Below are 27,357 nucleotides of genomic sequence, written 5' to 3' on the forward strand. Positions count from 1 at the left end.
CAGGGACCGGGCCCTGCCGCCATCGCTGCGCAGCAAGGCAGGACGCGGGCCTCTGTAACCCGCGCGGTGATTGGCTCCCGCCGCACGGAGGGGCGGGGCTAAGGGAAAGAGCTGTGCTGTGATTGGTGGGAGCGCGGCGGGGCCCTGTATGTGAGCTCGGACGGGGGCTGGGCTAAAGGTGGAGAGTGGCGCTGGTGATTGGCTGCTGCGCGGCGGTGGGCGGAGCGACAGAGTGCATAAAAGGGGCTTGGCGGGCCGCCTCGCTGTATTTCAGTTGTTCCGTTGTCGCCTCCGTCCGTGCCGCTCCCGCTGGTGCTGCCAAGATGTTCGAGGCGCGGCTGGTGCAGGGCTCGGTGCTCAAACGAGTGCTGGAGGCCCTCAAGGACCTCATCACCGAGGCCTGCTGGGACCTGGGCTCGGGCGGCATCAGCCTGCAGAGCATGGACTCCTCGCACGTCTCGCTGGTGCAGCTCACGCTGCGATCGGAGGGCTTCGACACCTACCGCTGCGACCGCAACATCGCCATGGGCGTCAACCTGTCCAGGTCAGCCGGCGGCGGGCTCTCATAGAGCGCTGCCATGGGGCGGCCGAGCAGGCCCGCGGGCTGTGGCGCTCAGGGCAGGGTGTGAGGGGAGATGTGGGGGCGAGGGTTGGTCCGGAGGTGTGCGGGGTCCCGGGGGCGCTCGGAGCCCCCTCAGCCCTTTTCTTTCTCTCTCTCCCCCCCCCCATTCCCCTCACGGCTCTCGCGCCGTTTTTCGCGGCGCGCGCGGGGCGCGTCGTGGCCGTGACGTCACTGCCGGCGCCGAGTGGCGGGAAAAGGCAGCGCTGGGCGCCATGGCCCCGGCTGGGGGAGCGGTGACAGCTTCAGACCCTGCCGCGGCCTGGGAGCGACCCACGGAACCCTTCCTGCCCCGCGAGGTGCCCCTTCTGCCCCGCGAGGTGCCCCTTCTGCCCCGCTGCTCAGCCCTGTGAGGCGCTTCTGGAGCGCTGTGCCCGGCTCTGGGTTGTGCAGCAGAGCAGAGACACGGAGCTCCCGCAGCGGGACAGAGATGAGGGGTCTGCGGCGTGTCCGTTATGAGGAAAGGTTGAGGAGACTGCTGAGAGAGAGAAATCATCCCTGTGTGTAAATATCCATGGGAGGGGTCAGGATGGATCCAGCCATGGGACGGGAGGAACAGGCAGGAGCTGATCACGGGAGGTTCCACCCCGTGTATGTGGAGGAACTTTGTGGGTGACCAAGCACTGGGGGGCTCCCCACACACCCACTTTTCCTGATCACTGTAATATCCCATCTCCTCCTGCCCTGTCAGCTCCCAGCCCCGTGAGTGACCTGCCTTTGTCCCTTGCAGCATGTCCAAGATCCTGAAGTGTGCAGGGAACGAGGACATCATCACCCTGCGGGCCGAGGACAACGCCGACACCCTGGCCCTGGTGTTCGAGGCACCCAGTGAGTCGGATTGGGGAAATCCTTTGGTACTGGGGTGCAGGAGGGAGGGGAATGGCAGCGGGCCCTGCAGGGGTGGGAGGGGACCCCTGGTTCTTGGAACTGTCCGGAGATTGAAACTTGGTCAAGTTATAAAATATTAAATATTATAAGTAATTTAATATATAAGTAATAAATATTATAAATAAATAAATATAAATAATAAATATTATAAATAATTTTTTTTCTCTCGGGCTGCACACAGGTGGGTTTGGCTGTACCCTTGGAGCCTGTAAAAGGCTGCCAGGGCATTCCCAGAGTTCCAGCCCTAAGGGAACAGAGGGAAATCCCATTGCATTTATTGAGGTGGCCGTACCTGGAGGGAGTGGGCAGTAGCAGCAGTCCTGCTGCCATTTGGTGTCACTGAGCTTTGCTTCCCCAGACCAGGAGAAGGTTTCTGATTACGAGATGAAGCTGATGGACCTCGACGTGGAGCAGCTGGGAATCCCAGTAAGTAACCATGGGGTGACTGGAACACAGCAGCCCTGGGGCTGCCGGGGTGGCACTGCGAGCGCCCCAGGGCTGGCACAGTGTCCCTGAGGCCGTCCCCGTGCCCAGGAGCAGGAGTACAGCTGCGTGGTGAAGATGCCCTCGGCGGAGTTCGCGCGCATCTGCCGCGACCTGAGCCACATCGGCGACGCCGTGGTCATCTCGTGCGCCAAGGACGGCGTCAAGTTCTCCGCCAACGGCGAGCTGGGCAACGGCAACATCAAACTGTCCCAGACCAGCAACGTGGACAAGGAGGAGGAGGCTGTGAGTGGGGCAGGGCTCGGGGCTGGGGGGATCCTGGAATGGCCTTGGAAAGGGCATTTCTAGAGTGCCACCCTGGGCTGGAAAGGGCCTTTCTGCAGGTCCCTGAGTGCCACCCTGGGCTGGAAAGGGCCTTTCTGCAGGTCCCTGAGTGCCACCCTGGGTTGGAAAGGGCCTTTCTGCAGGTCCCTGAGTGCCACCCTGGGTTGGAAAGGGCCTTTCTGCAGGTCCCTGAGTGCCACCCTGCAGCGAGCAGGGACAGCTCCCGGTGGGTCCCCGAGTCCCTCAGTGTTGCCCTGGGAGCTGCAGCAGAGCTGGGCAGGCGGAGCAGCCCCGGGGAATCCTGCAATGCTGCCCTGCTCACCCAGGTCACCATAGAGATGAACGAGCCGGTGCAGCTGACCTTCGCCCTGAGGTACCTGAACTTCTTCACCAAAGCCACCCCGCTGTCCCCCACGGTGACGCTCAGCATGTCTGCGGATGTTCCTCTGGGTGAGTGCCTGAGCACAAGTGGAAGCTGAGGCTGGATTTCCTGTAGAACCCCCTGAACCCCCTGTTTCCGTTCTCTCCCCAGTTGTGGAGTACAAGATCGCTGATATGGGACACCTCAAGTACTACCTGGCCCCCAAGATCGAGGACCAGCAGGATGGCTCTTAACTGGAGCAGGGCTGGGGACATCTGCTCCTGCCTGGAGGAGCAACTCCAGAGCCAGGGAGCGCCCTGGGAGCACTGTAGCTGTGTCTTGTAGATATATTTGTAAATATTTTTCAACACTCTGTTTTGCTATCCTGGTGTCATTGGAAAAAGGAAAGCTGAGTTTTTCTAGTCTGTTCCTGTACTCCTAACAATCTCTTGGATGCTGTTGAAGGTGAAATTTTTTACTCCTTTCAGCTGCTGTCGGAGAAGAGGGGCAATATTTAATGGGTCAAGATGTATCCTGGAGTTCCCCCTGTGGAGCTGTAGCTTAGGGTTGCTGTTTTGTTATCCCACGAGTTTACGTGACCTTACTTCATTTATTTTTGAAGCCAATACTCTGATTGAAATTTGGAAAACGGAAATAAAAAATATAATTTCCTGGAGTGTGTTGTGTTTAAATGTGGGTGATGTGCCCTGACTCCCTCGTCAAGGCCCAGAGTTCAGCTCTGGTCACTCAGAGCTGTGGGAGAGGTGCCAGTCTCATCCCTGGGTGGCACCTGGGGACAGGGGTTCGTTCTGATCGTGCTGCTGGAATTCACGATCCCGTAAAGGCTTTTCCCAGCCTGATTCCCCGGTTTTCAGGACATTATTTTGGAAGTTCCTGAGGATGACCGGCCCGAGCAGCCGTCCGGCGGTGACAGCGATGGCACCAGGTGGCAGTGCCGGCCCGGAGCGAGCCCCGCTGCGGCCCGGGAGGGACAATCGCGGCTGGGGCCGGGGACATTCCCCGCCTGGGCTCCTCTGGGACCGCACCCCTGGCCAGCCTGGAGGGGACACCCTGGGACACTGGGAGGTGTCCCCGCCGCGGCACGGGTGGCACTGGGTGGCACTTGAAGGCCCCTCCCAACCCAAACCGTTCCAGCATTTTGGGTTCAGACGCTGATTTCAGCCGCCTCCCTCGTTGAGATCCTTCCCCATTCACCCTCCTGCACTTCAGGAGCACATCTGGCGAGGCACATCCTCCATCCCCGAGCTTTCCGCAATTCCGGGCCGGTTCCCCCGCGCCGAGGCGGGGCCGGGCGGGAGAGGCTGCTCCGGCCCCGCCGTGACCTGGAAGGGAAGCGGCGTCACCGGGATCAACTTCCCGGGGCCGCGGGGGGACGGGCGGGGCCGCCATGGAGCGGGCGGGCGGCAGGTACGGGCTGGTACCGGGCCGGGGGGTACCGGGGCTGGTACCGGGCCGGGGGTACCGGGCCGGGCAGGGGGGTACCAGGCTGGGCTGGGGGGTACCGGAGCTGGTACCGGGGCTGGGCGGGTACCGGGCTGGGGGCTACCGGGGCCGGGCCGGGGGTACCGGGGCTGGTACCGGGACTGGGGGTACCGGGCTGGTACCGGGGCTGGGCGGGCCGGAGCTCGGGGTGGGCTTGGAGTGGGCTGAGGTTGGGTTCGGGTGGGTTCGGGGTGAGTTCTGGATTTGCGATGGGTTCGGGTTATAGTTTGGGTAGGTTCGGGTGGATTCGGGATGGATTTGGGATGGTTCAGGTGAATTTGGGGTGGTTTGGGTGGGTTCAGGTGGATTTGGGGTGGTTTGGGTGCATTTGAGTGCGTTGGAGTGGGTTCGGGGGGATTCGGGGTGGATTGGTGTGTTCTGGGTGGATTTGGGGCGTTTTGGGTGGAATTCAGGTGGTTTGGGTGGGTTCAGGTGTATTCGCAGTGGATTTGGAGTATTCTGGGTGGATTTGGGGTGGGTCCCCTTGTCCCGCTCCCTCTGAGTCACTCAGCTCCATCTCGTTCCAGTTTCCAGTGGTTTGCGTTGGTTTTGTGTTTATTTGGTTGGGTTTGGTTTTTTTTATTTTTTTCCCCCAAAATTGCTCTCTTGCAACATCTCGTGGTGTTTGAAAGCTGCTTTGTTTAGCTCTGGGTTGGGTTTATTTGCTGCTGTCCTGCTCAGAAGCAGCCAGAGCTGCAGTGGGAGCTCTCCATGGAGTGAGAGCTGGCTCACACCTGGGCCCTGCCCGGGAATTCCCACCTGGTTTGAAGCACAGGCTCTGCCTTGGTTCCAAACATTGTTCCAGCTGTGTCCATCTTGCATTTCAGCCTTCAGATTAAATTCTTAGATCCTCTGTGGAAAAGTTTTAATTTACGAAGGGGAGCAGAGCTGCGTTGGGGTGGCTCGGCCTTGACAGGGGAGTTTCTCCTCGGAAACTTCGGTTCTGTGTCTCTCAGCCTGCCATCCCTGAGTTTCCTCTCCTGTTTCTGCCCCAGGCTGTAGCTGATGCCCAGGCCCCCCTGGCATGATGCCGTCCAGGACCAATCTCTCTGCTGGGATCCCCAGTAGCAAAGTGAAATATTCCAAACTCTCCAGCACCGACGATGGGTACATCGACCTGCAGGTAAAACTGGGGAAGGGAGCTGTGAATCCACAGCTTGGCCTTGCACAGGCTCCTGTGATGGTGTCTCTCTGTGCAGCTCAGAGAGGGACAAAGCTGGGAGGGAGCCAAACCCTAAATCTGACCCTAACCCTGGGCCCTTCCCCTCTGGAAATCCCAAAGAGCCTTCCTGGGAGCAGGGGCTGGCCCAGCAGGGTCTCCATGGGCAGAATTCCTCCTGGAGGGCAGCTCTGGAGCAGAATTCTGTGCTGTGCCGCCGTGGGAGGGGAGCTGTGCCCAGCTGAGCTGTTCAGTATTTGGGTTTTTCCCCTCCAGTTCAAGAAGAGCCCACCCAAAATCCCCTACAAGGCCATCGCGCTGGCCGTGGTGCTCTTCATGATCGGGACCTTCCTCATCATCATCGGCGCCCTGCTGCTGGCGGGGTACATCAGCAAAGGGGTGAGTGCTTCACACAGTGCTGGCACTGCCCTCAGGGGACATCAGGGGACAGCAAACAGCCCCAGGTCACACCAGGGCAGGCTCAAACTCAGCATTGGGAGAGGTTTGGTGTGGGGAAGGCCTGGCAGAGCTGCAGAGCTGCAGTCCCCATCCCTGGCAGGGTTCAGAGCAGAGGATGTGGCACACACGTGGGTCAGGGGTGACCCTGGGGGATCAGGGGTTGGCAGCTCTGCCTTATCTCAGGCAGCAGAGCAGCCTCTGGCGCTATCAGCAGCGCTCCAGCAACAGATCCTGGGCTTGGGCTCGCAGCTCCCAGCCCTGGCTGCACATCCAGGGGTCCCTGGGGGACAGTGGGGTCCCTTGAGGGTCCCTGCAGCAAGGATTGAGGGCTCAGCCCGATGGCAGCTGAGATGCTTCTGGTGGAAGATGGGTTTTCATTTCATCACCTTGGGGATGGGTCACAGAACCACGGGATGGTTTGGGTTCAAAGAACCTTCCAGATCACCTCCTTCTGAGAATTCATTCACATCTCACCTGCCTTGGGCAGACCAGGCGGGGTGTGAGAGGGAGGAGAGCCCCTCACAGAGATGCCACTGTGGTGCCCTGGGGAGGCTGGGCTAGAGCAGAGTTACAGAATAAAGCAGGGATTGATTCAAAGGATCTCCTGCATGGATCCACCTTGGGCAGCACCAGAGCCCAGCCAGGGCTGCGCCCAGAATGAACCAAAATGGGCATAAAATGAACCCAAAATGGTCACAAAGTGAACCCAAGATGAACCAAAATGGTCACAAAATGCATGCCTGGTCACAGGGTCTGTCACTTTTATAAGTTCTGCTCCATTTGCATATTGAAGTTAATTGTCCAATTATAGCTTTAGGTTACGAAGCTCCATCCTTCTTGTTTTTCCCTCTTCAATTCACATTGTTTGTGCTCTTGGGCCTGAGATTTGGGTGGTTGTCCTTGGTCCCCAGCTGGAGAAGGAATTGTTTTGACTTCCTACCCTGTGAAGAGAGCTTACAACACTTAACACAAAGCTGAGAATTGCAAACTAAAGCAGCACAGGAACTGAAAAATACTAAAGTTAAACCTGAAAATACCAAAGTTAGAGCCGAAAAATACCAAAATTAAAGCTGAAAATACCAAAGTTAGAGCTGAAAACACCAAAGTTAGAGCTGAAAACACCAAAATTAAAGCTGAAAATACCAAAGTTAGAGCTGAAAACACCAAAGTTAGAGCTGAAAACACCAAAGTTAAAGCTGAAAACACCAAAGTTGGAGCTGCACCATGCCCAGCCCCGTGCCCTGTGTCCCTGCAGGAGACCGACCGCGCCATCCCCGTGCTCATCATCGGCATCCTGGTGTTCCTGCCCGGCTTCTACCACCTGCGCATCGCCTACTACGCCTCCAAGGGCTACCGGGGCTACTCCTACGACGACATCCCCGACTTCGACGACTGAGCTGTTAATGAACGCGCCCTAATTAGGCCGGCGGTGCCCCCGGGTGCCGCAGGGCCCGGCCTGGAGGCGGTGCAGGTTCTCCCGTTTGGGGGGTGGGGGCTGCGGCCCGGAATTGACCAAAAGGAATTGCGAAGAACTTGGGATCCGTGGGGTTTTTTTCCTCCTCTCGGGGTTGGATAATTCCCCTCGCTGGGAAGCTCTTCCTGGGCGAGGCGATCCTTGCAGTTTTCCGAAAATAGAGCGGCTGGTTGCAGCAGCAATTTGTTTTTCCTCTAAGCGTTTTCTGGAGTTTAATTTAGCTTTCCATGACACTGTGGTTATTGTTGGGTTACCTTTGCAGACAGGCCATCATTAAACTCTCCTTCTGCTCTCAGTGTCCGTCAGAAACCTTCCCAACTGGTCCCGGGGTAAATAAAGTGTGGTGAGGGGGGAGATGATTTCCACACAGGGCACTGGCTCCAGAGCCCCCTGTCAGCCTGGCCACGCTCATTTCCCCACAAACGCCTCCCTGAGCCAGCTTTGCCCGTGCTGCTGCTGGCAAAACCTGCTTATCCTTCCCAGGGACTGCTGCCTGTCACTGGAACAACCAGATGGGTACTGGCAGAAGGATTGGAACCCAGACTCAAGTGTCTAAATACCAAAAATCTTGGGCTGGACTGATGTGGCTGTTGGGGACACCTGAACTCCAGCTGTGTCTTTTGGAGTCCTTTGTGTGGATAATTTGCTGTGCAGACCTGGCCAGGCCAGTGAGGAGAAGTTCTCTGTGTAGTTAGTGCTGACCAAACCCCTCTGGGTTGCTTTGCCGGCTTTGCTGCTGTGTCATCCAGGGAGCTCAGAGCGCTGGCCCCAGCTCTGTGGGGTCAGAGCACAACTGCACGACGGGCAGCCATGCAATGGGCGCATTTCACACCAATAAAGTTCTGTGTTCTCTGCAACCACAACCTTGTCCTTCCCACCTTCACAGGTGTCAGAGTGCACCGAAAACTCTGCTGGGCCTTGGCTGCTGCTGGAGTGAGGGAGGCAGAGCTGGAGCGGCCCCAGCAGTGTCAGTGTGCCCAAAGTGAGTCCCAGTGCTGCACTCTGAGGAAGAACTGGTTCAATTGTTAAATTCAGCATCTCCCTGTCCATCTCCGGGGAGGGACAGGGGACAGGGGACACGGGAGCTGCTGGCAGCAGCTGGAACGTGTCAAATCCAGCAGCTGTGACAGGAGAGCTCCTGCTGACGTCAGGCCGTGAATCAGCCTCTCCTGGGGCACCAGAACCTGCGTTGGTTCGGCTCTGGGGAGCGGCAGAGGAAGCGGAAGGGAAGTTTGGATGGAAAAAGCAGAGAGGGAGGGAGGAGATGAAGCAATTTGGGATGGGGGGGGTCACCTAAGTGGGATGAATGAAGGGGACAGGAGAAGGAACTGGATCTGGATGATCCTTGTGGGTTCCTTCCAACTTCCAACAGCCCTTGGATGTCCCTTCAGCAGGCAGGGGACATCACCCAGCCCTTGGATGTCCCTTCAGCAGGCAGGGGACATCACCCAGCCCTAGGACCTCCCTGGCCCCCAGACACCTTTGGTTCCCCCTCCCAGCTCAAAGCAGTCCTGCTGTCTCTTCCTGCCTTCTCAACCTGATGAAAATAAAGGATTTTTTCCCTTTTCCCGGGGCTCTGCTGGCCCAGCTGTGCTCCCACTCCCGTGTCCTGTGTGGAATGTGGGTGTGCACGTGCTCAGCAGCTCCTCTCCCCTTCCCCAGCACAAAAGCAGACTGAGGATTTTTAGGAATGCTGGATTTGACTAAAAATAGCCCAGACAGTGCAGCAAGGCCACGACAGAGCCTCCCAAGAGAGCTGGCTTTGTTCTGTGGTGGAGCCAAGGGTCACGGGGAGGGGAAAGCTCGATTGTTGATTAGGAATTATTGTTTGCAATTACTGACCTGCCTGCTTTGCTGCTCTGGGCTCGGGCAGGGGCGGCTTGTGCTGGGTCGGGATTTGTTACCCCGAGGCCTTTCCTTCCCTGCTTTCCCGTGCCTAGGAAGGTGTGAGGAGCTGCTTTTGGTTGGCAGCAAGGCAATTACAGGGAGCTGCTCTGTGGCTTCCCCCTGCCAAGAATCAGGAAGGGACATTTCCTTCCTCCCCAGTGCGCCGGGGCAGGATTCTGGGCCGGGCTGTGTCCCCATCCCCGGGGCAGCACAAAAGGACCTCCCTCCCTCCCATGGGATCCCTGCAGGGCCTTTCCAGCTCCAGGGAGCAACAAAACTGGGATCAATCTTCTTCGAGAGGACGCCCAGCTCCCGGGGAACAGCAGGTTTGGCACTGAAGCAAAAACTCCGTGCGGGAATCACCGCTTCATCCTGGGATGTTCGATCAAAGGGCGGCAAATCCACTAGTCACCGCTAATTAATTTTGTTTTGAAATATTTACTCGGGCTGAAGTAGTAGCTGCTCTTAAGTCTTTAAAGGATTAGCTGCCTGCTACTCTCTCCTGCCTGCAACCACTTATTTAAGCTGCTGCTGCAAATCATGCTGCTAACCTGTCATGAGAGGTTTTAACCTTCCCTCTCCTGTCAGTGGGAAATGCCTGCTGCAGATGGCCCTGCTGATGTGACAGAAATCACACATCCAGGCAGCTCCTCTGGGCCCTTTCCCCAGCTTCTTGGAGGAAAGGCAAGCCAGAAAATGCATGTGGTGATGATTGTGTGCAGCACAGGGTGCTGGAAAGGCCGTGAGGAGTGCGGGGAACATCAGCTGGGTGAGGCAGGAGCGTCAGTTCCTGAGCTCAAGGAAATGCTCTGGATCTAGAACAAATCCTCAGAGAAATCTGAGAACTCACCTCAGCAGGGATCATTCTTACTCTCAGGCAAGTGTTCGGTGTAAAAGGGAAAGATCTCAGGTCCTTTAACAGACAAATACTAATTAGCATCACCATACAGTTTTCTAGCAGTTTTCATTAATGTGCCAGCTCCTATAATCCTCATTTTCCTTGTCTTTCAACACCAACAGCCCATAGCACAGCATGACCTCTTCCCTGCTATTTTGGGTGGCTCTTTTCAGACAAATGCCTTATTTTCTCTGTATTTGATACTGAAGGTCAAGAGAATCCTCTCTGCCTTTTATTGCACAAGAACAGAGGAAGGATTGTAACGGGGCCAGTGCAAATGTGCGCCTAAAAATAAACCGGTGGATGGTCTCCAGCTTCAAACACAAAAAGAGCATTTGTGGAGGTCTCTCTTTGCTGGGCGATCGAGTTTCAGATCGCCGAGGAGACACTTCAAAGTTCAGCTCGTGATGGTTTAATCCTCCCCGTGAAACAAAGGCAACTCTGACTGGATCCTGCTCAGCTCCACCCTGAGCCCCTGGAGCTGGCAGGGGCTCACTGTGCATGGATCAGCCCAGGGACAGGGACAGGGAGACACAGGGACAGGGACAGGGACAGGGACAGGGACAGGTCTGGGGTGCTCTCTGGGCTGCTGCCCCCCACCCTGCCCATGGGGCTGCAGAGGGACAGGCAGGGCCCACAGCCCCTCTGCTGTTAACAATTCGAGGGGCCAGGGCTTGCAGAACACTTCAGTGACACTGCTTGGCACCAATTAGGAGGAGCAGAGGAGGCACTTTGGGCAGGGAAGGGGTTAACCAGCTCCAGGGCAGTTTTGGGGGAGAAGTCTGAGTTCCTTGCTCCAGGCTCTCTGTGGATTTCTGTCCTTTCATCTCCGATGCTTGGTTCCCATCAAAGGTGCTCAGTCCTGTCTCTGTGCTGTTCCTGTGGGGCTCTCAGGGCACGGCCTGTGCCCTCACCTGTGAGCAGGAGCACACAGCAGAGCTGTGCTGGGGCAGCTATAAATAGAGAGCCTGGCAGCCCTGTGGCATCCCTGCTGCTATAACTGCCACTGTGCACTGCCGTGATGAGCCTTGCTCCAGCTGCCAGGGCGAACAGGGGCTGCAGGAGCCTCCAGAGCCAGTCCCAGAGCTGCTGGAGCTGCAGGAGCCTCCAGAGCCAGTGCCAGAGCTGCTGGAGCTGCAGGAGCCTCCACAGCCAGTGCCAGAGCTGCTGGAGCTGCAGGAGCCTCCACAGCCAGTGCCAGAGCTGCTGGAGCTGCAGGAGCCCCCAGAGCCAGTGCCAGAGCTGCTGGAGCTGCAGGAGCCTCCAGAGCCAGTGCCAGAGCTGCTGGCCCTGCCTGGAGCTCTGCTGTGGGCTCAGCTCTCCCTCTGCCTCCAGTTCTGCTTTTCCTCTGTGTGTGTAGCCACTTGGGCAGCCCAGTTCCAGCAGCTGCTTTCCAGAGGGCTGCTGGTCCCATCCATGCCCCAGCACCGTTTGTTTATCTTGCCTTGTGCTGTGTGTGTGTCACTCCTGATGTCACCGGGCGCTGTTGCTATGTGCTCACACGAGGGATGAAATGAGTCACGGGGTAAAAGTGACCCTTTTTCCTCCATCCCTGCTCTCTGGGGAATCGTTTGCAGCGGGTGAAAGCAGGGACTGTGTCTGCTCTCACTTCTCTGCTGAGGGATGAGTAAGCAGCCACCAGGCGATGCTGCCTGTGCTGTGCACAGCACCTCTTTTATTCTGTGCTATAAAATTTCTCTAATGGACTTCAAGATGATTTAGTGCACCATGTCCAGCTCATTTTGGAAGTAGTTTAAGTGGGAATGAGCTGCTCTGGTCCTGCCTGGCCAGATCTGCCCACAGCAGCTGCTCTTTATCCCCAGAGCTTGGAGCAGCCCCACGTGAACGTGACACAAGGTGACAAATCCCAGCTTGGAGACCATCCCTGCAGATCCCTCAGGGCTGATCTGATGGGGAGAACATCCAATGGAACAGAACTGCAGGGTGAGCGTGCCCAGGACAGCAAAACCACGGGGAGCCATCGGCCCCGGGCTCCTGCTGTGCTCTGCTGCTGCCACACCACCTCTGAGCCAGATGTGGCTGCAGAGACAACATCTGGGCAAGGAGAGCCCTGCAGGAGAGCAGGGCAGGCAGGACAAACACAGGCTGCTCTCCTGGCCCCTCCTGCTCCCTCTCCTGCCAGGACGGAAGGGCTCATCTCAGGAGCTGTGCTTTTGGGAAGCAGCCTGGCCATGAACTCGGAGAGGTGACTCAGCCCATCTCCTCCTCCTCCTCCTCCTCCTGTCAAACACGGGCACTGCCCTGACTCAGCAAGTGAAATCTCATTTCTTTGGTACAGCCCTGAGCTACCAGACACAGCAGCAGCAAGAAAATTGCCTTCTCCTGCAGAGCACAGGCTGTCCAGCTGAGTTAGCATCACTGGGAGCACTCTGGAGCCCTCTGCCTGCCCTGCATTCCTGACAGCCTGGGATGAATGGCCCGGGGGGAAGCACAGGGACCTGGGACGGGCTGTTTGTACTCTCCTGGTTGTTTGTATCTCCTGGTTGTTTGTATTTCTTGGTTGTTTGCATCTCCTGGTTGTTTGTATCTCCTGATTGTTTGCATTCTATTGGCTGTTTGTAATGTCCTGGTTGTCTGTATATCCTGGTTATTTGCACTCTCCTGGTTGTTTGTATCTACTGGTTTGTATCTCCTGGTTGTTTGTACTCTCCTGGTTGTTTGTACTCTCCTGGTTGTTTGCACTCTCCTGGTTGTTTGTATCTCCTGGTTGTTTGTATCTCCTGGTTGTTTGTATTTCATGGTTGTTTGTAATGTCCTGGTTGTTTGTAATGTCCTGGTTGTTTGAAATGTCCTGGTTGTTTGAATCTCCTGGTTGTTTGCATCTCCTGGCTGTTTGTATCTCCTGGCTGTTTGCACTCTCCTGGTTGTTTGTATCTACTGGTTTGTATCTCCTGGTTGTTTGTACTCTCCTGGTTGTTTGCACTCTCCTGGTTGTTTGTATCTCCTGGTTGTTTGTATCTCCTGGCTGTTTGCATCTCTTGGCTGTTTGCATCTCCTGGTTGTTTGCATCTCCTGGCTGTTTGCATCTCCTGGTTGTTTGCATCTCCTGGTTGTTTGTATCTCCTGGTTGTTTGTATCTCCTGGCTGTTTGTATCTCCTGGTTGTTTGCATCTCTTGGCTGTTTGCATCTCCTGGTTGTTTGCATCTCTTGGCTGTTTGCATCTCCTGGTTGTTTGCATCTCTTGGCTGTTTGCATCTCCTGGTTGTTTGCATCTCCTGGCTGTTTGTATCTCCTGGCTGTTTGCATCTCTTGGCTGTTTGCATCTCCTGGTTGTTTGCATCTCCTGGTTGTTTGTATCTCCTGGTTGTTTGCATCTCCTGGTTGTTTGTATCTCCTGGCTGTTTGAATCTCCTGCTTGTTTGCATCTCTTGGCTGTTTGTACTCTCCTGGTTATTTGTACTCTCTTGGCTGTTTGCACTCTCCTGGCTCCCACAACCTCCTCTCCTTTTCCAAACCCAAAGCTGAAGGAAGGTCCCCTCTCTCCGACAGCTGCCGGAGGGGAAAGCACCGTGAGAGGGCCCGCAGCTCTCTGTCCTGCTCTGATTTACTCACCACACGGATTCGGGCGCTGCTGATGCTCCCTGCAGGGGCTCAGCCGCGGGGGTCTCTGGCTGGAGCCGCCGTAATTTGAGAACTTGGCCCGAGATGCTCGGACCGAAGGCTCTCTTGGCTACCGAGAGCACTTTGCACTAATTAAACTTCGCAAAAATCCCTCTCCATTTTGCAGGTGACAAACCGGGGGGTTGGGCGCGGCTGGCAGAGCCCATCTGGGTTCTGAGAAATAAACACTTTTTTTCTGAGAAAGAAACGCGTTGTTTCCGCCCCGATTTCCACCTGGCAAGTCACGGGTGTCCCCGAGATAATGAAACATTCCTGTGGCTCAGGAGCTCCCCAGCAGCTGGTGGAGGTGGCATTTCAACCAAGGGCTGCTCACATTTGCTTTCCTCACCTCACAAAGTGAAACCCAGGCTCTGCCCAGCTGCTCCCCTCAGCTACCATTCCATATTCCAGAGGGAGAAGCTAAAAAAACCAAAAACCACTGTTGGTGAGTTGTTCATTTTTTGGGGGATTATTTGGGGGAGTGTCCACTCACCTCCTAGGCCCCTGTTGAAATAGCAGGGGTTTCATTTTTATTTGGTGTAATCCAGTGGAAGATATTCCTGTTATCCATATACAGGTTCTTCTTAATTGATGGACTCCATCTGTGGGATTCACACAAATGTTATTAATCTAATGCAAGAGGAAATTTAAGAGGAAAAAGGACTGGAAAAGGCTGTACAGGGTTTGAGCCCATGGTTCTGGGGGGTCTAGCTGTGTCAAATTCAATTCTTGGAGCACTAAATCCAGCTTCATCCTCGTTCCCTGGCTTGTCCTTGGGATTATCAGGACCCTGAGGTCTTTATCTGTTGCATTTCCATCTGACTGATGTGTTTTCTCTGGCTGTACTTCCCTCACCAGGGGAGGGCAGGTTGGAAAACTGTAACACTCCGAAATTAAACAGACAGAGCTGTGTGTCTGTCCCCGATCCTGAGCACGGGGGGACACTGAGCACGCACAAACTCCAGTCAACAGCAGAACTCTGCAGCCTCCATCAACGTGACATCACCGAAATGTCCCTCCTGTCGCCTCCCCACCCTGACAAACAAAGGCTTTTAAGGTTCAAAAGCTGCACTGAAGCCTGTGCCTACATTTGGGACAAGGCCAGCTAGTGAATAATGCCCAGGATCAATATCCATAACCAAGCACCGCGCCTCAGCCCTGCCCTCTGTAGTTCCCCATATGTCTCACTGGAAAAAACCTTTCAGAAGCTTAACCAGGAGAGTGTTGCAGTGAACGTGGGAAAAAAAAATAATGGGAGGATAATGAGATGCTCCAGAGGCCTCGTAGGGTCTCTGCTCTTAAAGTAAGCTCTGGGTTTTAATGGGATCGGATGAAACCCTCTTGGTGAGGGGGCTGGACAGCTGGTGAGCAAACACCCCCAGCATTCCTGCTGCCAAACCCTGCACAGACAGCAAGGACCCGAAAAATCAACAGAACTGCAGGTCTGGGTGAAACAGGGCCCAGCTGGGGAGCACTTTGCCATCGACCCGGGGCTGCACCTTGATCAAACAGCAGCAGGGCTGCGGGAGAGCCCAGCAACATCAACATCTCCCCAAGGACAGCCAGTGCAAGGAGCAAGGGCAGGAATCAGCTGCCCACAACAGCCCTGAGCAAGGGAAGGAGCCACGGGCTGCTGTGCCTGAGAACTGCACGTTCTGGGAAGGGCAGGACACACATTAGAGCGAGTTAACGCTGTCAGAGGCCATTAGGGATGTCAGATGTTGCCGAGAGGGACGTGAGAGAGGCGCAGTCCGGAGCTGGGTACCGGAGCTGCAGACGTCAGCAGAGCCTGAGAACACCCAGCTCTGTGGGCTGGGAGGGGGACGTGTCACATTTGTGTCATATTTGTGCCACATTGGTCCTGACCCCCACCAGAAAACTGGAAATCTCAGAAAAATGGTGCTTGCAGATGTGGTGGAGGTCCCTCATCTTTTAGGAGACTCAGCTTAGGCTCCGCTAGTACAGCTAGTACAACAAGGGAGGTTTAGGTTGGCCATCAGGAGGAATTTCTTCACAGAAAGGGTGATTAGACAGTGGAATGGCCTGACCCTAGAGGTGTTTAAGGAATGACTGGATGTGGCATTCAGTGCTCAGGTCTGGTTGGGATGGTGATGATTTGGCACAGGCTGAGCTTGACCTCAGAGGTCTTTTCCCACCTAAATGATTCTGTGAACTCTTTTGTTCCTCCCTAAACTCATTCTCCTATTGTAAAAGTTGGATTTTTCCTAAAAGATAATAATAATAAAAAAAATTAAAATCCAAAAAGAAACCACAAAGCAAAACCGCAAGAGGGCCAGGGCTGGGGGCACCAGGTGAGCATATTTTCCTAGGGGCTGGAGAGGGAGCCCCAGATGAGGGGCCCAAGGGGCTTTGTTTGGGGATCTGGTCAATATCCGTCAACATCCATCAAGGGGCTTTGTTTGGGGATCTGGTCAATATCCGTCAATATCCATCAAGGGGCTTTGTTTGGGGATCTGGTCAATATCCATCAATATCCATCAAGGGGCTTTGTTTGGGGATCTGGTCAATATCCGTCAATATCCATCACTATCTGCAGGGAGGTGTTGGAGATGGAGGAGGCTGTGCTCCCTGGGGCCCAGCAGTGGGACAAGAGGCAATGGGCAGAAACTGAGGCATGAAATGTTTTACCTGGACACAAGGAAGAACTTTGCTGTGCAGGTGCCCAAGCACTGATTCCCAGAACTGGAATAACAGAGTTACACGATCGCTGATTTGGAAGGGACCCACTGATCCAACCTTCAGCCTTGCACAGCACATCCCAGCAATCCCACCACGTTCCTGAGAGCCTTGTCCCATCCCTCCTGGAGCTCTGCCATCCCTGAGGCCACGACCATTCCCAGGGGAGCCCGTTCAGTGCCCCACTGCCCGGACAGGCTGTGGAATGTCCCTCACCAGTGATATTCCAAACCCGTCCGGACACAATCCTGCGCCATGTGCTCTGGGATGCCCCTTCCTGAGCAGGGAGGCTGGACCCGACACCCCACTGCAGTCCCTTTAAACCCGCCCCATCCCGTGACTCCGCAATTCGTGTCCTTCACGTATAAACCCCTCACACATCCCTGCGGCTGGAGCCTCCTCACCCTCGGGGAACGCGCGGCTGTTTCCCCCCGCCGAGCACCGGGGCCGCCATGGCGGCCGAGCCCTGAGGCAGCGGGGCCGGGGCCGCGCCATCTTGTCGGGGGCGGAGGAAGCGCCCGTCCCGCCCCGTGCTCTGCCTGCCGGGGCCGCCCGGCCTCGCCGCACTCGCCGCGGAGACCGAGCGGAGCGGAGCCGCAGCCCCCAGCGCCATTGCCGCCCTCAGCCCGCCATGGCAGGTGAGCCCGTCCTCCCGCTGCCGCCCGGGGGAGCAGCCCTGAGGGAGCGCCTCACCGCCGCGCTCTCCCCGCCGCGTTCTCCCGTCATCGTTCTCCCTTCAGCGCTCTCCCCTCTGCGCTTTCCGCCCCTCGCCTCCCGCCCGCTGTCAGCTCCGTGCCGGCCCCGCATCCCCGCTGCTCGCCCGGAGGGTCGCGGCTCCCCGCAGCCCCCACCATGTTCGCCGGCCGCGCTTCACCTTGGCCGCCGCGCCGTCCGCACCTCTGCGCTCCTCCTCTCCCTTTCATTTCGCGTTTGCGGGTTAAGTAAATAAATAAATAAATAAACCTTTCCCCCGTGCCGCGCGCCGCCGTGTGCCGGCTCGGCAGCGTCTCCAGGGGATGGGGAAGGGGCGCGGGGGATGCTCGGGGTGGCACCTGCGGCGGGGTCACCTGCCCGGCCGGCAGCACCGCTGGGCGTCCATCCCGGGGTGGGGTCTTCTCTCTGTGCCGCTGAGGTCATTATATTTTTTTAATTAATTTTTTTCCCCTTTAATCGGAGACAAAATGGGTGGCAGAGCCGTAAGCTTGCGGATGGGCTGGAGAAATGCAGGTTAATTCTCCCCTGGTCCTGAAGGGGTGGCCTCGCTCTTCCTTGATCCTGTTCTCCTGATGTGCTTTAAACCTTTTTTTTCTCTCTTTAAAAAAAATTATTTATTTGCCTTTTTATTTTCCAGTGCACGTCGAGGCAGGAAATATTTAAATTTTCTGGTTTTAACTTGCAAGCCTCGTTCGATACCGTGTGTGGTTTTCTTTTGTTTTAAGGTACATTTTGGGTAGGAAGAAGTGATGTAGGTAGTGCAGGAAAATGCCTGAACAAAGCTTGTTGCAAGCCGTTTAGGGTTCCTAGAATAACGACTAACCACTATCATATATTCCTGTTATTGGTGGCTTTTGCCTTTTTTCCATAAAAGCCGGGAATGAGGCAGAGGCTTTCCAGTTCTGTTCCCATCCCTTCATTTTGGAGCCGCGGTTCTCATTTTGTGTGCAGGGAAGAGCAGCCCCTGAGGCACTTGGGGCTCTCCTGGCCAGGTGAGTGCGGGCTGGGCTGACCCCAAAGGCAGCACGGAGCCGGTGGAAGATTCTGGCAGGGGAGGAAATCCCTCGAGGTGTTCCAGACAAGGTAAAGACCTGGCCTGTTCGTTTTTTCCGCCTTGTCATTTCCCACACGCAGCTGACTCTTGGTGTGAGTTGAGTGCCAGGTGAACGCCAGGCTCTCTGTTCTGCTGATGAGCTTCAATTTTCAATGAAAACACCAAATGCTCTGTATTCATGGGGAACATAATATGTCTGTGTGTCCTCACTGCGGCGTAGCACTGCCAGGCTTGAGCAGGCTTTAAATTACCAGTTTAGGCTTGAAAAAAGAGCTGGTTTGGGTGGTGTTTTTCCTGGCAGGTGGAGTTTGATGCAGGCTCTGAAACGAAGTGGAGAAGCAGAACAAATGCTGGAGTGATGAGCAGCTGATGGGCTGCACGGTGCCAGAGCCAGGCTTAACTGCACACCTCCTCTGCCAGGTGATTTCAGTGTAGATAAAGGATTATTGCAGCAAGGAGCTCAGGTTGGCAAGCTGGAAAATAATCTTGAGATGTGTGGAACAATTGGATTAATTGAGGAGCTCCTGCACCCCTACTCCTAGCTCCCAGTCATGATGCAGATACCTTGAAATTAGAGCAGTGTTAACATGGAGATGCACTGACACAAATTCAACCTTGGGCTAGCAAGGAGGTTAAACAAGCCCTGAGATTTTTATCATGGATTTAAACAAGCCTTTGGTTTAGTCAGGATGCAGAGAGAACCTGAAAATGTCGTGTCAGAGCCCTGGGGACAGGAGGAGATCACTCAGGGGTGGTTGTGCTCCTGCTGAGGCTTAACAGGCCGCAATCAAATGGTTTAAAATCCATCCCAGGGCTGTGAGCCCTGCCCTGAGCCAGGCTTAGCTTAGCTGAGCTCTCTGGAAGCATCACACAGCTCTCAGCAGATGGAAGGAAGGAGCAGGATGGGATCAGCTTCTCAGAGCGCGGGCCTGTTGCTTCCTCAGCGTTTTCAGCACGGAAATAAATGAAAGGATTTGGAGGAGAAGCAGCTGCTCAGTCAGTGGCAGGATTTGGGTGTTTCCTTGGGTGGCAGCTCCCATCCCTCAGCCCCTGGCAGTGTCCCCTGGGTGCCCACCCAAGCCTTGTGTTCCTATGGCAGCCGGGTCTGTTCGGGGAATTTTCGTGCTCTTTGCCCTCCCTGAGCCCAGGCAGACCTGGGTGCACCTCCCCAAGTCCGTACTGGGCGCCGTGTGGGTGGATTTAAACCTTGCTAGTGTGAGAATTTCTGTCTCGAGGTCGTCTCGCAGGGAGCTGAATTCCAGCGGAGAAGTAGAAATAATTTCTTTGTTGGTATTACTTGGTTGGAGACTTCTTCAGGGGAGGCTCGAGATAATGGCAGCGTTGGAGGATTGTTTTTTTCCTGACAGTAAACTTTGATTGGGAATTTCCCCCGCTCTGTAAAAAACACTGCATTTGTATGCAGCTCCTATTCCAAATGCTTTTTAAAAATTAAATCAAATTTTTTATCTTCGGTTCTGCCCGTGTGTTTGGGGGTTTATTTCTTCCTGGTGTGGCCAAACGTGCCAACTCCTCAGCATGCAGGGGTGCCCTGAGGGGCTGTGCCTGGCTTTGCTGCGTTGTGGAAGTTGATTGCAGACCATTGACAGGAAAATGGGTGAAGCTGCAGGCATTGTCCCTATGCATTCCTGCAGAAGTGGCTGCTGAGCTGCCCTCAGGGCTGCTCTGAACCTGAGGGCAGGGGGAGGCAGCTGGCACCTCCTGGGAGCTGCTCCCGCCATGAACTGGTGGCATTTGGAAACCTGGAATGGTTTGGGTGGGCGGGGACCGCAGAGCCCACCCAGTGCCATGGGCAGGACACCAATTCCACCGTCCCAGGCTGCTCCAAGCCCTGCCCAGCCTGGCCTGGGGCTCTCCATGGATCCAGATGCACCCTGTGCCTCACCCCCCTCCCGGGGAACGATTTCTTCTGGCAAGTTCTTGTTCTGCTGTAGCTGCTCCTGTCAGTGTCTCCCTGTGAGCCTCCTAAGAAACCTCATGCTCCAGAAGTTTCTGTTTGGGCCATTTCTTCAATAGGTTTATTTTGCTTTCAAACACTTCTTTATGTGTTTATCCGTGCAGGAGAAAATGCAGATGGCTGCACACAGCCCCTCTACTTCCATTGGAGCTGATGGTTTATATGTTGCTGGAAAATCTATTTATATCAAGTGTTATTTATGAAGCCTCAGTGGTCATGACATGGCCTGACAACAGTTACCATGGGGGTTATTTTACTTAAAAGCTGCAGGAAGACAATATTGACAGACAGGACGAGTAAGAGACGAGCATCCTGATGCAGGGAAGGCAGGAGTAAAATAAATCATTACAAATGAAAGTTCCTGCTGCGTTCTGCATCCTTCCCGGGGGTGAAGCGTGTTCAGCTTCGTGGGGTGCAGGAAATATTTCTGTCACTGCCTGGGAGCGCATTTGCTTTACGGGCAAATGCTTTACTTGTTACGAGCTGTCTCAGGACAGGGTTTCTTTGACGGCAGGAAAGAAATCCGATGATATTTGGCTGTTTTCAGGTTGTGGGAAGGAAATGTTTGCTGCCTGGATGTTTTTCTGCTGGAGATGAATCTACACGGGGATTTCTTGCCATGGTGATTTGGCCCGGAAAGGAGCAGAGCTACTTCCTTGGAAAGGCACTTGGGGTGTTGGGACATCGCTGGCACTGCTGGGGAAGGGAGGAGGAGGAGGGAGAGCTGGGCTTGGAGAGCTCCTGTTGTGATTTCATCCCTTCCACTCGAGTTCGTCTCAGGGATTGTGTTTTGGGATCCTCGGGAATTCCCACAGCTCTGGGGTTTCTCCAGAGGGACTCGGAGCAGAGTCTGGGGTTTGTGTCCCCACTGTTGTCCCCAGTGAGTCACCCCGGGGGCTGTGACTCTTCTTGGCCCCAGGGCAGGGCTGGGCTTTGAGAGCTCCAGGCTGGCTTTGGGAAGGATGGATTGCCCCCAGGCTCTTTGGGAAGGGTGGAATTTGCCCCCAGGCTCTTTGGGAAGGGTGGAATTTGTCCCAGGCTCTTTGGGAAGGCTGGATTGGCCCCAGGCTATGCCCAGGGACTCCCAAAGCTCCGGGGTTGGGTGTTTCCCTCCTGGGATGAAATTCTCTGTGTTCCCATTGTTTGATTGCTGGGGAATGGCTGGGCTCGAGGTGACTGTAAAATCAGTATTTTAATGGGTTTATAATTAGAAATTCAGTGATCTAATTCTCCCTGTGTCTCAGTTCTCAGGCCAGAAGAGGCAAGTGCTGGTTAAGGAGGGGACAGGGAATGCTCTTAACATCCAAGTGTGTGCCCTTACTTATTTCATTTTAATATTATTTTTAAATAGCATCTTCAAGCGAGAATAAACTTTATCCCGTTTTACTGAAAGGGAATTTCCAGAGCTCCTTCTCAACACATTTGGGCAACCAGAATATTTAATTATTCCCCCAAAACATACATTACAAAGAGGTAATAAATCAACGTGTGTTTCTAAGAGTGTCCGAGGCTCCTTGGGGGGCTGGATTTTGGAGACTGACACATCTCTGTCCTCAGAACCAGGAATATTTTGGTGTTGGACTTGTGTCAGCAAACAGGCTTTGTCTGATCGTTGTGTTTTTAGGGGCAGAGGAGTGCAGGTGTTGTGGTGAAGGAGCTGAGCTGTCCCGCAGTACCTGGGAGTATCTGGGTTTCCCGAGCTCTGATAACAACATCTGACCTGCTTTCTGTGTGTTTGGGTTAAACAGCGTGTGCCCTTCCCGACCAAAGGCGCTGTTTGCGTTTGTCACCCTCTCCATGTAGAGTAAAGCTGCTGGAAGAATGGCCTCGGATGAGCACTGGTGGGTGATGCAGGGGCATTGACTCATTATTTGTTGGGAAATGTGAGTCACCGAACTGATTCGGAATTTGATTTTGAATGGCTCCGTGTCCTTCAGTTCTTGTCTGAATTTATGTTTAAACCAAACTCTGTTGCAGGGCTCGTTGGCTGAAGCGTTTTGGGAATGCAGGGTAGTGGGAAAGAAAGTGAAAATGGGTTTCAGGGGGGCTCTGAGATGCTCTGCCATTCCTGGGCATTAACCTGGGTGTGAACCGAGCAGTTCGGGCTCTCAGTGGAGCGACACATTTTAATTGGCTTTACTCCTGCTTTGCATGGCCGTGAAACGGCAGCCCGGGGCAGTAATGTCCATTTTAGTGCTTCGCTGGCTGTTACCCACTTGTGAGATTGTAAAAGTTAACAGAACAAAGTGCAGCTTTAATAGGAAGGCACCTCAAACGCTAATGCACTTGGCGGTGTTTATGTGCTGGGGCGGTGCATGGGAATTATCCCAGGCTCCCTGTGGGAATCCATGGAGCTGCAGTGGCAAGGAAATGCTGGAAGCTTTGCCCACCAAGCCCAATTTGCTGATTGCCCCGTTTTCTAGCCCAGAACCCACCATCTGAAGGGTTTCCATTTTTGTGACCTGTTTCCACTTACCTGCAGTGGTTTGGATTCCAGCCTCAAGCTGAGCTCAGGTGCTGCTGTGTTGTGCTTTTACAGGGAGTTGTGTGTAAGTGTGCTTTTATTGTGTGTAAGTGTGCTTTAAAGGGAATTGTGTGTAACTGTGGAGTTGTGTGTAAGTGTGCTTTTAGAGGGAGTTGTGTGTAACTGTGCTTTTACAGGGAGTTGTGTGTAAGTGTGCATTTATTGTGTGTAACTGTGCTTTCACAGGAATTGTGTGGAACTGTGGAGTTGTGTGTAACTGTGCTTTTCCAGGGAGTTGTGTGTAAGTGTGCATTTATTGTGTGTAACTGTGCTTTTACAGGAATTGTGTGTAAGTGTGCTTTTATTGTGTGTAACTGTGCTTTCACAGGGAATTGTGTGTAAGTGTGCTTTTATTGTGTGTAACTGTGCTTTTCCAGGGAGTTGTGTGTAACTGTGGAGTTGTGTGTAACTGTCCTTTTCCAGGGAGTTGTGTGTAACTGTGCTTTTATTGTGTGTAACTGTGCTTTCACAGGGAGTTGTGTGTAACTGTGCTTTTATTGTGTGTAACTGTGCTTTCACAGGGAGTTGTGAGTGAATGTTCTCAGCAGCACCCAAGGTCACCGAGGGGATCCCATGGAACGGGCACACGTGATTCCCATGTCGTGACTTTCACTTTTTATTTAGGGGCTTGGGAGGGAAGTAAAACCCTGCACTGCGAAGTTAGCAGCCTTTCCTTTTGTGTGCTGGGTGAAACCGAGCTGTCTCGGAGCCAATGGCACTTAGTGGACTCTGCTCGGGGGAGGTTTGGGTTTTTGTGGAGTTTTGGAGTTCCTGTGACAGGAAAAAACAAATTTTGCTCCGTTTATTACTTGTCCTTTTTGTGGAGAATCCTGTGTCCAGGCCCTCACCATACCCAGGCAAAGGAAACACATCCTTGTTTTTGCAGGCTTTAAAACACCAGCTCTTCACAGGTTGCAGCAGCTTTTTCTTCATTTTTTGTGCAGAATGAATTGTTTCTGAAAAGTAACTTAAGTGTTCTTGATGCAAGCAGCGTTTGCTTGGTCATATTTTAGCAGGTTGGGGTTTTTGATAAAAGCTGACAGATCATGGTTTCCTGACGAGCATTTTGTTGTGTTGAGACCAAACCTAAGGAGTCGTTTGGACTGAGACTGGCAAGAAAGAAATTGGAGCTGCAGGTTCATAGGCTCAGAGTGCAGGGAATAATTGCTGTGTTCTCACACTGTTCCGTGTCCTTTCATCTCTGGGAGCAATAACAGTTAGCAGTCATTTGCCGATACTGGATGTATTTGCATGGGTGCCATTTCATTTGGTGTGTGTGGGGTTTTGGGAGGTTGTGCTGAGCAGGGCCATTATTACCAATGTAATTTCACAGGGCTCTGGTCTGGTTTGTTCAGCCTGTTGGACACTTGTTATTTGTAATTATTTCAGCTCACCGAGAGATGCTTTTAAAGCTAACAAAAAAAAAAAAAAAGAAAAAAAAAAAGAAAAAAAGGGGGGAATGAGGGAGAGGATCTGGGTTTTTTCAATACCCAAGTGTTGGGGGTTTGTTGTAGCCCTGTCAGATGTTTTCCTTGTCCATCTGCCCTGTTGGCAAATAGCGGGAAAGGCCAAGGATGGAGGGCTGAGCTCCTTTGGAGCTGAGATGCTCCCGGTGCAAACAGGGTCTGAAATCCCCTCCTGCAGCCGGGGAAGGGCTCCTGTAAACATCCCCTGCTAATGAGCTGCTCTGCTTTGGAGGGGATCAAACGCTGCTAATGCTGTTCGTGGAGATGCCTAATCAGGCACAACAGAACCCAGCCAAGCCGTCAATTAAAGCTCCTATTAAATTGCTCTAAATGAGCCCGAAGGCACAGAGCTGTCCGAGCTCCCCTCCTTGGCCGTGGGGCTTTGGTAAAGATTTTGTGATCGGTGCTAGCCCGGGTTTGGAGCTCGCTTAGGTACACTCCATCTGCATTGGTCTTTTTTCCTCATTATTCAAAGGGCAAAATGTGTGCTCGAGTGCTGTTCCTTCAGAGAGCAGCAGCTAAGAAGTCTTGCATTTATCTGATGCCAATTAAGTAAGAATAATTGAGATTATTTTGTTAAAAGCAGTGCTGAAACACATCTGCCAAAGAGCCCTGAGGATGAGGCAGCCATTAAGGCACGGTATTAAACCCACAGTATATTGGTTAAAAAAGGATTGGTTTACTGGCAGAGATCACAAAGGTAAACTAGAGGTTTATTTTACTAAATTTTCCAAAGAGCTTTTTAAAAAAGTCTTCCCAAACCCAATAAATTTTCCTTCGATAACCTATATCTGTTGTAAATATTATTGTAAGCAGTGTGAGCTGTGAAAATCTTACAATTCTTTGTGCTTTTCCTGAGCAGCCAGCTGGGTGTTAAACTGCCTGTTCCATTTCTGTCCCTTCGCTTGGAGAAGCCACTTAACCTCCTTTACCAGTTCTGATGCTCACAGGGACATTTAATGCATTAATATCCATTTAATGCATTAATATCTGTTTAATGCATTCTTAATTGCCCTCTCACACAGGGAAATCTTCAAAGCCATGCACTGAGGGACATCCCCGTGTCTGCCTGGTGACCAGGTGGCAGCTGGGTCCTGTCCCCTCCTGCTGCCCCCTGGATGCAGGGCTGCAATAAATGCACGTTTCTGAGGAGCTTGGTGCAGGAGCTGCTCTCACCTGAGCCTGCCCCAAAGGGGAGTGACCCAGCAGGTCTGGCTGAGCCCAGAGCCGCTGCCAGGCTTGTTGGGAAATTAATAAATTAGTAATTGCTTGGCTGAACGTGTGGGAATCGAACCCAGGGCTGCTTACGGCTGTTTGCTGTGTGGGCAGGGGGGTGAGGAGTGCTGCTTTGGCTTAAATGTCATTAATGGCAGTAATGATTTAATTTTTCCCCAGTGGCTGTGGGAAACCGAGCTGGGCGTGGTGGCCAGAGCTCCTGGGGCAAACAGCTGGGCACCAGTTACCGGTGGGGATATCAGCGTTTATTATTGCTAATGCAGTGAATAATGGCATCTGTGCCTGCTGTGTGGGCCCAGAGATGCCCTGCCCGTGCCCTGCCTCGTGCCAGCTCCAGCTTCTGCTGCTGCTTTGGGTTTGGCTCCAGGTGAGAGCCCCAAACCCAGAGCAGCCATGCAGGGATTGCAGCCCTGGAGCACGGCATCCAGAAATCAGCAGAACAAGATGAAACGTGACATAGCGATGATGTTTGCCGTATGGAAATTGAATTTCGTAACTTTGGCACTGCCCAGAAAATTTTGTTAATTTTTTTTCTTCGCATGTTGGGCTGCTCTCTGAATAAGCACTAGTATTTTTATTTTTAATGGTATACAGAAACCCTTCAGTTTTAGGTGTTTGAAAGGCTGGATTGCAGGAAAAGCAGAGACTCCTGAGAGTCAGCCTGGCCCTGCCCTCAGCCCCGGGAGCCCTGGGCCGTTTCCTCTGGAAGTGCTGTGAGTTCCCTGATTACTCCCAGGAAAGATTGTGCAGTAAATCCCGAAGGAGCGAAAGGTCACTGAGCAAGAAGGGCACAACTCTCCCAACTGGGTAATTAAAACGAAAATTAAAAAGTGTGCTAAGTTGAGATTGACTCGTGGCCATGCTTTGAAGATTAAAAGGGCTTTTTTTTCATTTCGGATGCAGGAGGTTGGGATTGCTGGGAGGAGGAGGAGTTGGGCTGGGAGTCACTGAGCTGTGAATGCCAGGTTCACTGCCCAAAAACGATGGATATCTGCTCTTTCCCCCCCTCTTTTTACAGCATTTAGCCTTGCAGCTGGAGCTTTCAGCCTGGGTGATGCAGGGTGATTTTTAGGCATCCGAGCAAATGACGTCTTGAATGAAAAAGTAAACAAGTGATTGTGCTCAGAAGCGTTTTGCCTTTGGAAAATTAAACCAGCAGCAGCTTCTGCTGAAGGGTGGCACTTCCCATGGTCTTTGCACTGCCTGCTGGATTTTTCTGTACAGGAGTTTGCCCACCCTTTTGAAACTTAGCACAAAAATAGGGGCAGAAAGGTAAAATCTAAAGTGACCGTGTGTGTGATTGGGAACGGGAGGGAGCTCAGAGCCCATCCAGACCCAGCCCAGGTGTGGGCAGGGGCATCTCCCACTGTGCCAGGGTGCTCCAAGCTGCCCCTGGGCACTGCCAGGGCTGGGGATTCCGGGAATACGGAGGGTAATGATGTGTTCAGGCTAATCTGGGAGCGCACACGGTAATGAGTTAAGGTTCACTACCCTCGCCCTGCCTGCTGCTCGGGCTTTGCTCCTGTCTTTTCCTGGATTTGAGCTTTTGCCTGTAATTACAGGAATACCTGGAGATCCAGGAAAGGAGTCTGGCTTAGTTTATGCACAGGGTGGATACAATAACAGGTCCCAAAAAGCACATTTCTCTCCAGTAATTTTGGAAGTGCTTTGATCTGTGCCTGTGGAGTGCAGAGCTTTGGCTTCACTATTCTTCTGTTGTTCTTTCTGGACAATGATTCTTTATTTCTTGCCCAGAAATCAGCCACAGGTATTCTTAAAGGCACTTCCCTCTTGTAATTACCTTTTTTACACAGAACTCTGTGTGCACTTTGATGTACATCTCAGATCTGGGTTCTTCTTACAAATATTTAAAAGTGTACTGTGGCAGGAAAAGTTAAAATAAACACCTTAACAGTAGAGGCTGTAGATGAATTGGGGCTTTAGGAACTGAAGCTGCGTTGTCCAGCTGGAAATGTGGAATTCCTTGGCCGTGGGTTGCCCCACGGTGTCCTTTCTCTGGGGAGGGGGATTTGTGGGTTCAGGGGGACACCCT

The 27,357-nt window shown here is 53.5% G+C and overlaps 3 protein-coding genes across 3 annotated transcripts in view; all 3 read left to right on the top strand.

The window, feature by feature from the left end:
* Positions 1 to 241: 241 nt before the first annotated feature.
* On the top strand, positions 242 to 3,308 carry PCNA (proliferating cell nuclear antigen). The gene is made up of 6 exons (XM_054289232.1): positions 242 to 544; positions 1,350 to 1,447; positions 1,866 to 1,933; positions 2,042 to 2,236; positions 2,602 to 2,725; positions 2,808 to 3,308. The coding sequence occupies exons 1-6, from the start codon at positions 324 to 326 to the stop codon at positions 2,888 to 2,890; spliced, it is 789 nt and encodes a 262-aa protein (XP_054145207.1). The 5' UTR covers positions 242 to 323; the 3' UTR covers positions 2,891 to 3,308.
* Positions 3,309 to 4,002: 694 nt separating this feature from the next.
* Positions 4,003 to 7,207, top strand: TMEM230 (transmembrane protein 230). Its single transcript, XM_054289231.1, has 4 exons — positions 4,003 to 4,064; positions 5,135 to 5,262; positions 5,575 to 5,697; positions 7,013 to 7,207. Exons 2-4 carry the CDS (start codon positions 5,164 to 5,166, stop codon positions 7,151 to 7,153), a joined length of 363 nt encoding a protein of 120 aa, XP_054145206.1. The 5' UTR covers positions 4,003 to 4,064; positions 5,135 to 5,163; the 3' UTR covers positions 7,154 to 7,207.
* A 9,660-nt stretch (positions 7,208 to 16,867) lies between these two features.
* Positions 16,868 to 27,357, top strand: part of SLC23A2 (solute carrier family 23 member 2) — a 52,592-nt gene continuing 42,102 nt past the window's right edge. Inside the window, exon 1 of the mRNA XM_054289215.1 lies at positions 16,868 to 16,973. The gene's annotated coding sequence lies outside the window, so the exon portion shown is untranslated. The remainder of the gene's footprint in view (positions 16,974 to 27,357) is intronic.

The sequence above is a fragment of the Melozone crissalis genome, unplaced genomic scaffold, assembly GCF_028551555.1.
Source record: "Melozone crissalis strain CALT ecotype California unplaced genomic scaffold, PUWL_Pcris_2 ptg000064l_1, whole genome shotgun sequence".
Taxonomy (NCBI): domain Eukaryota; kingdom Metazoa; phylum Chordata; class Aves; order Passeriformes; family Passerellidae; genus Melozone; species Melozone crissalis.

Bases quoted from the DNA above. Each gene is read 5' to 3' on its own strand.
- PCNA (XM_054289232.1), top strand. From the start codon at position 324: ATGTTCGAGGCGCGGCTGGTGCAGGGCTCGGTGCTCAAACGAGTGCTG. The intron at 1,448-1,865 runs GTGAGTCGGATT...TTGCTTCCCCAG, and splicing joins CCTGGTGTTCGAGGCACCCA to ACCAGGAGAAGGTTTCTGAT. The intron at 2,237-2,601 runs GTGAGTGGGGCA...CTGCTCACCCAG, and splicing joins TGGACAAGGAGGAGGAGGCT to GTCACCATAGAGATGAACGA.
- TMEM230 (XM_054289231.1), top strand. From the start codon at position 5,164: ATGATGCCGTCCAGGACCAATCTCTCTGCTGGGATCCCCAGTAGCAAA. The intron at 5,263-5,574 runs GTAAAACTGGGG...TTTCCCCTCCAG, and splicing joins ATGGGTACATCGACCTGCAG to TTCAAGAAGAGCCCACCCAA. The intron at 5,698-7,012 runs GTGAGTGCTTCA...GTGTCCCTGCAG, and splicing joins CGGGGTACATCAGCAAAGGG to GAGACCGACCGCGCCATCCC.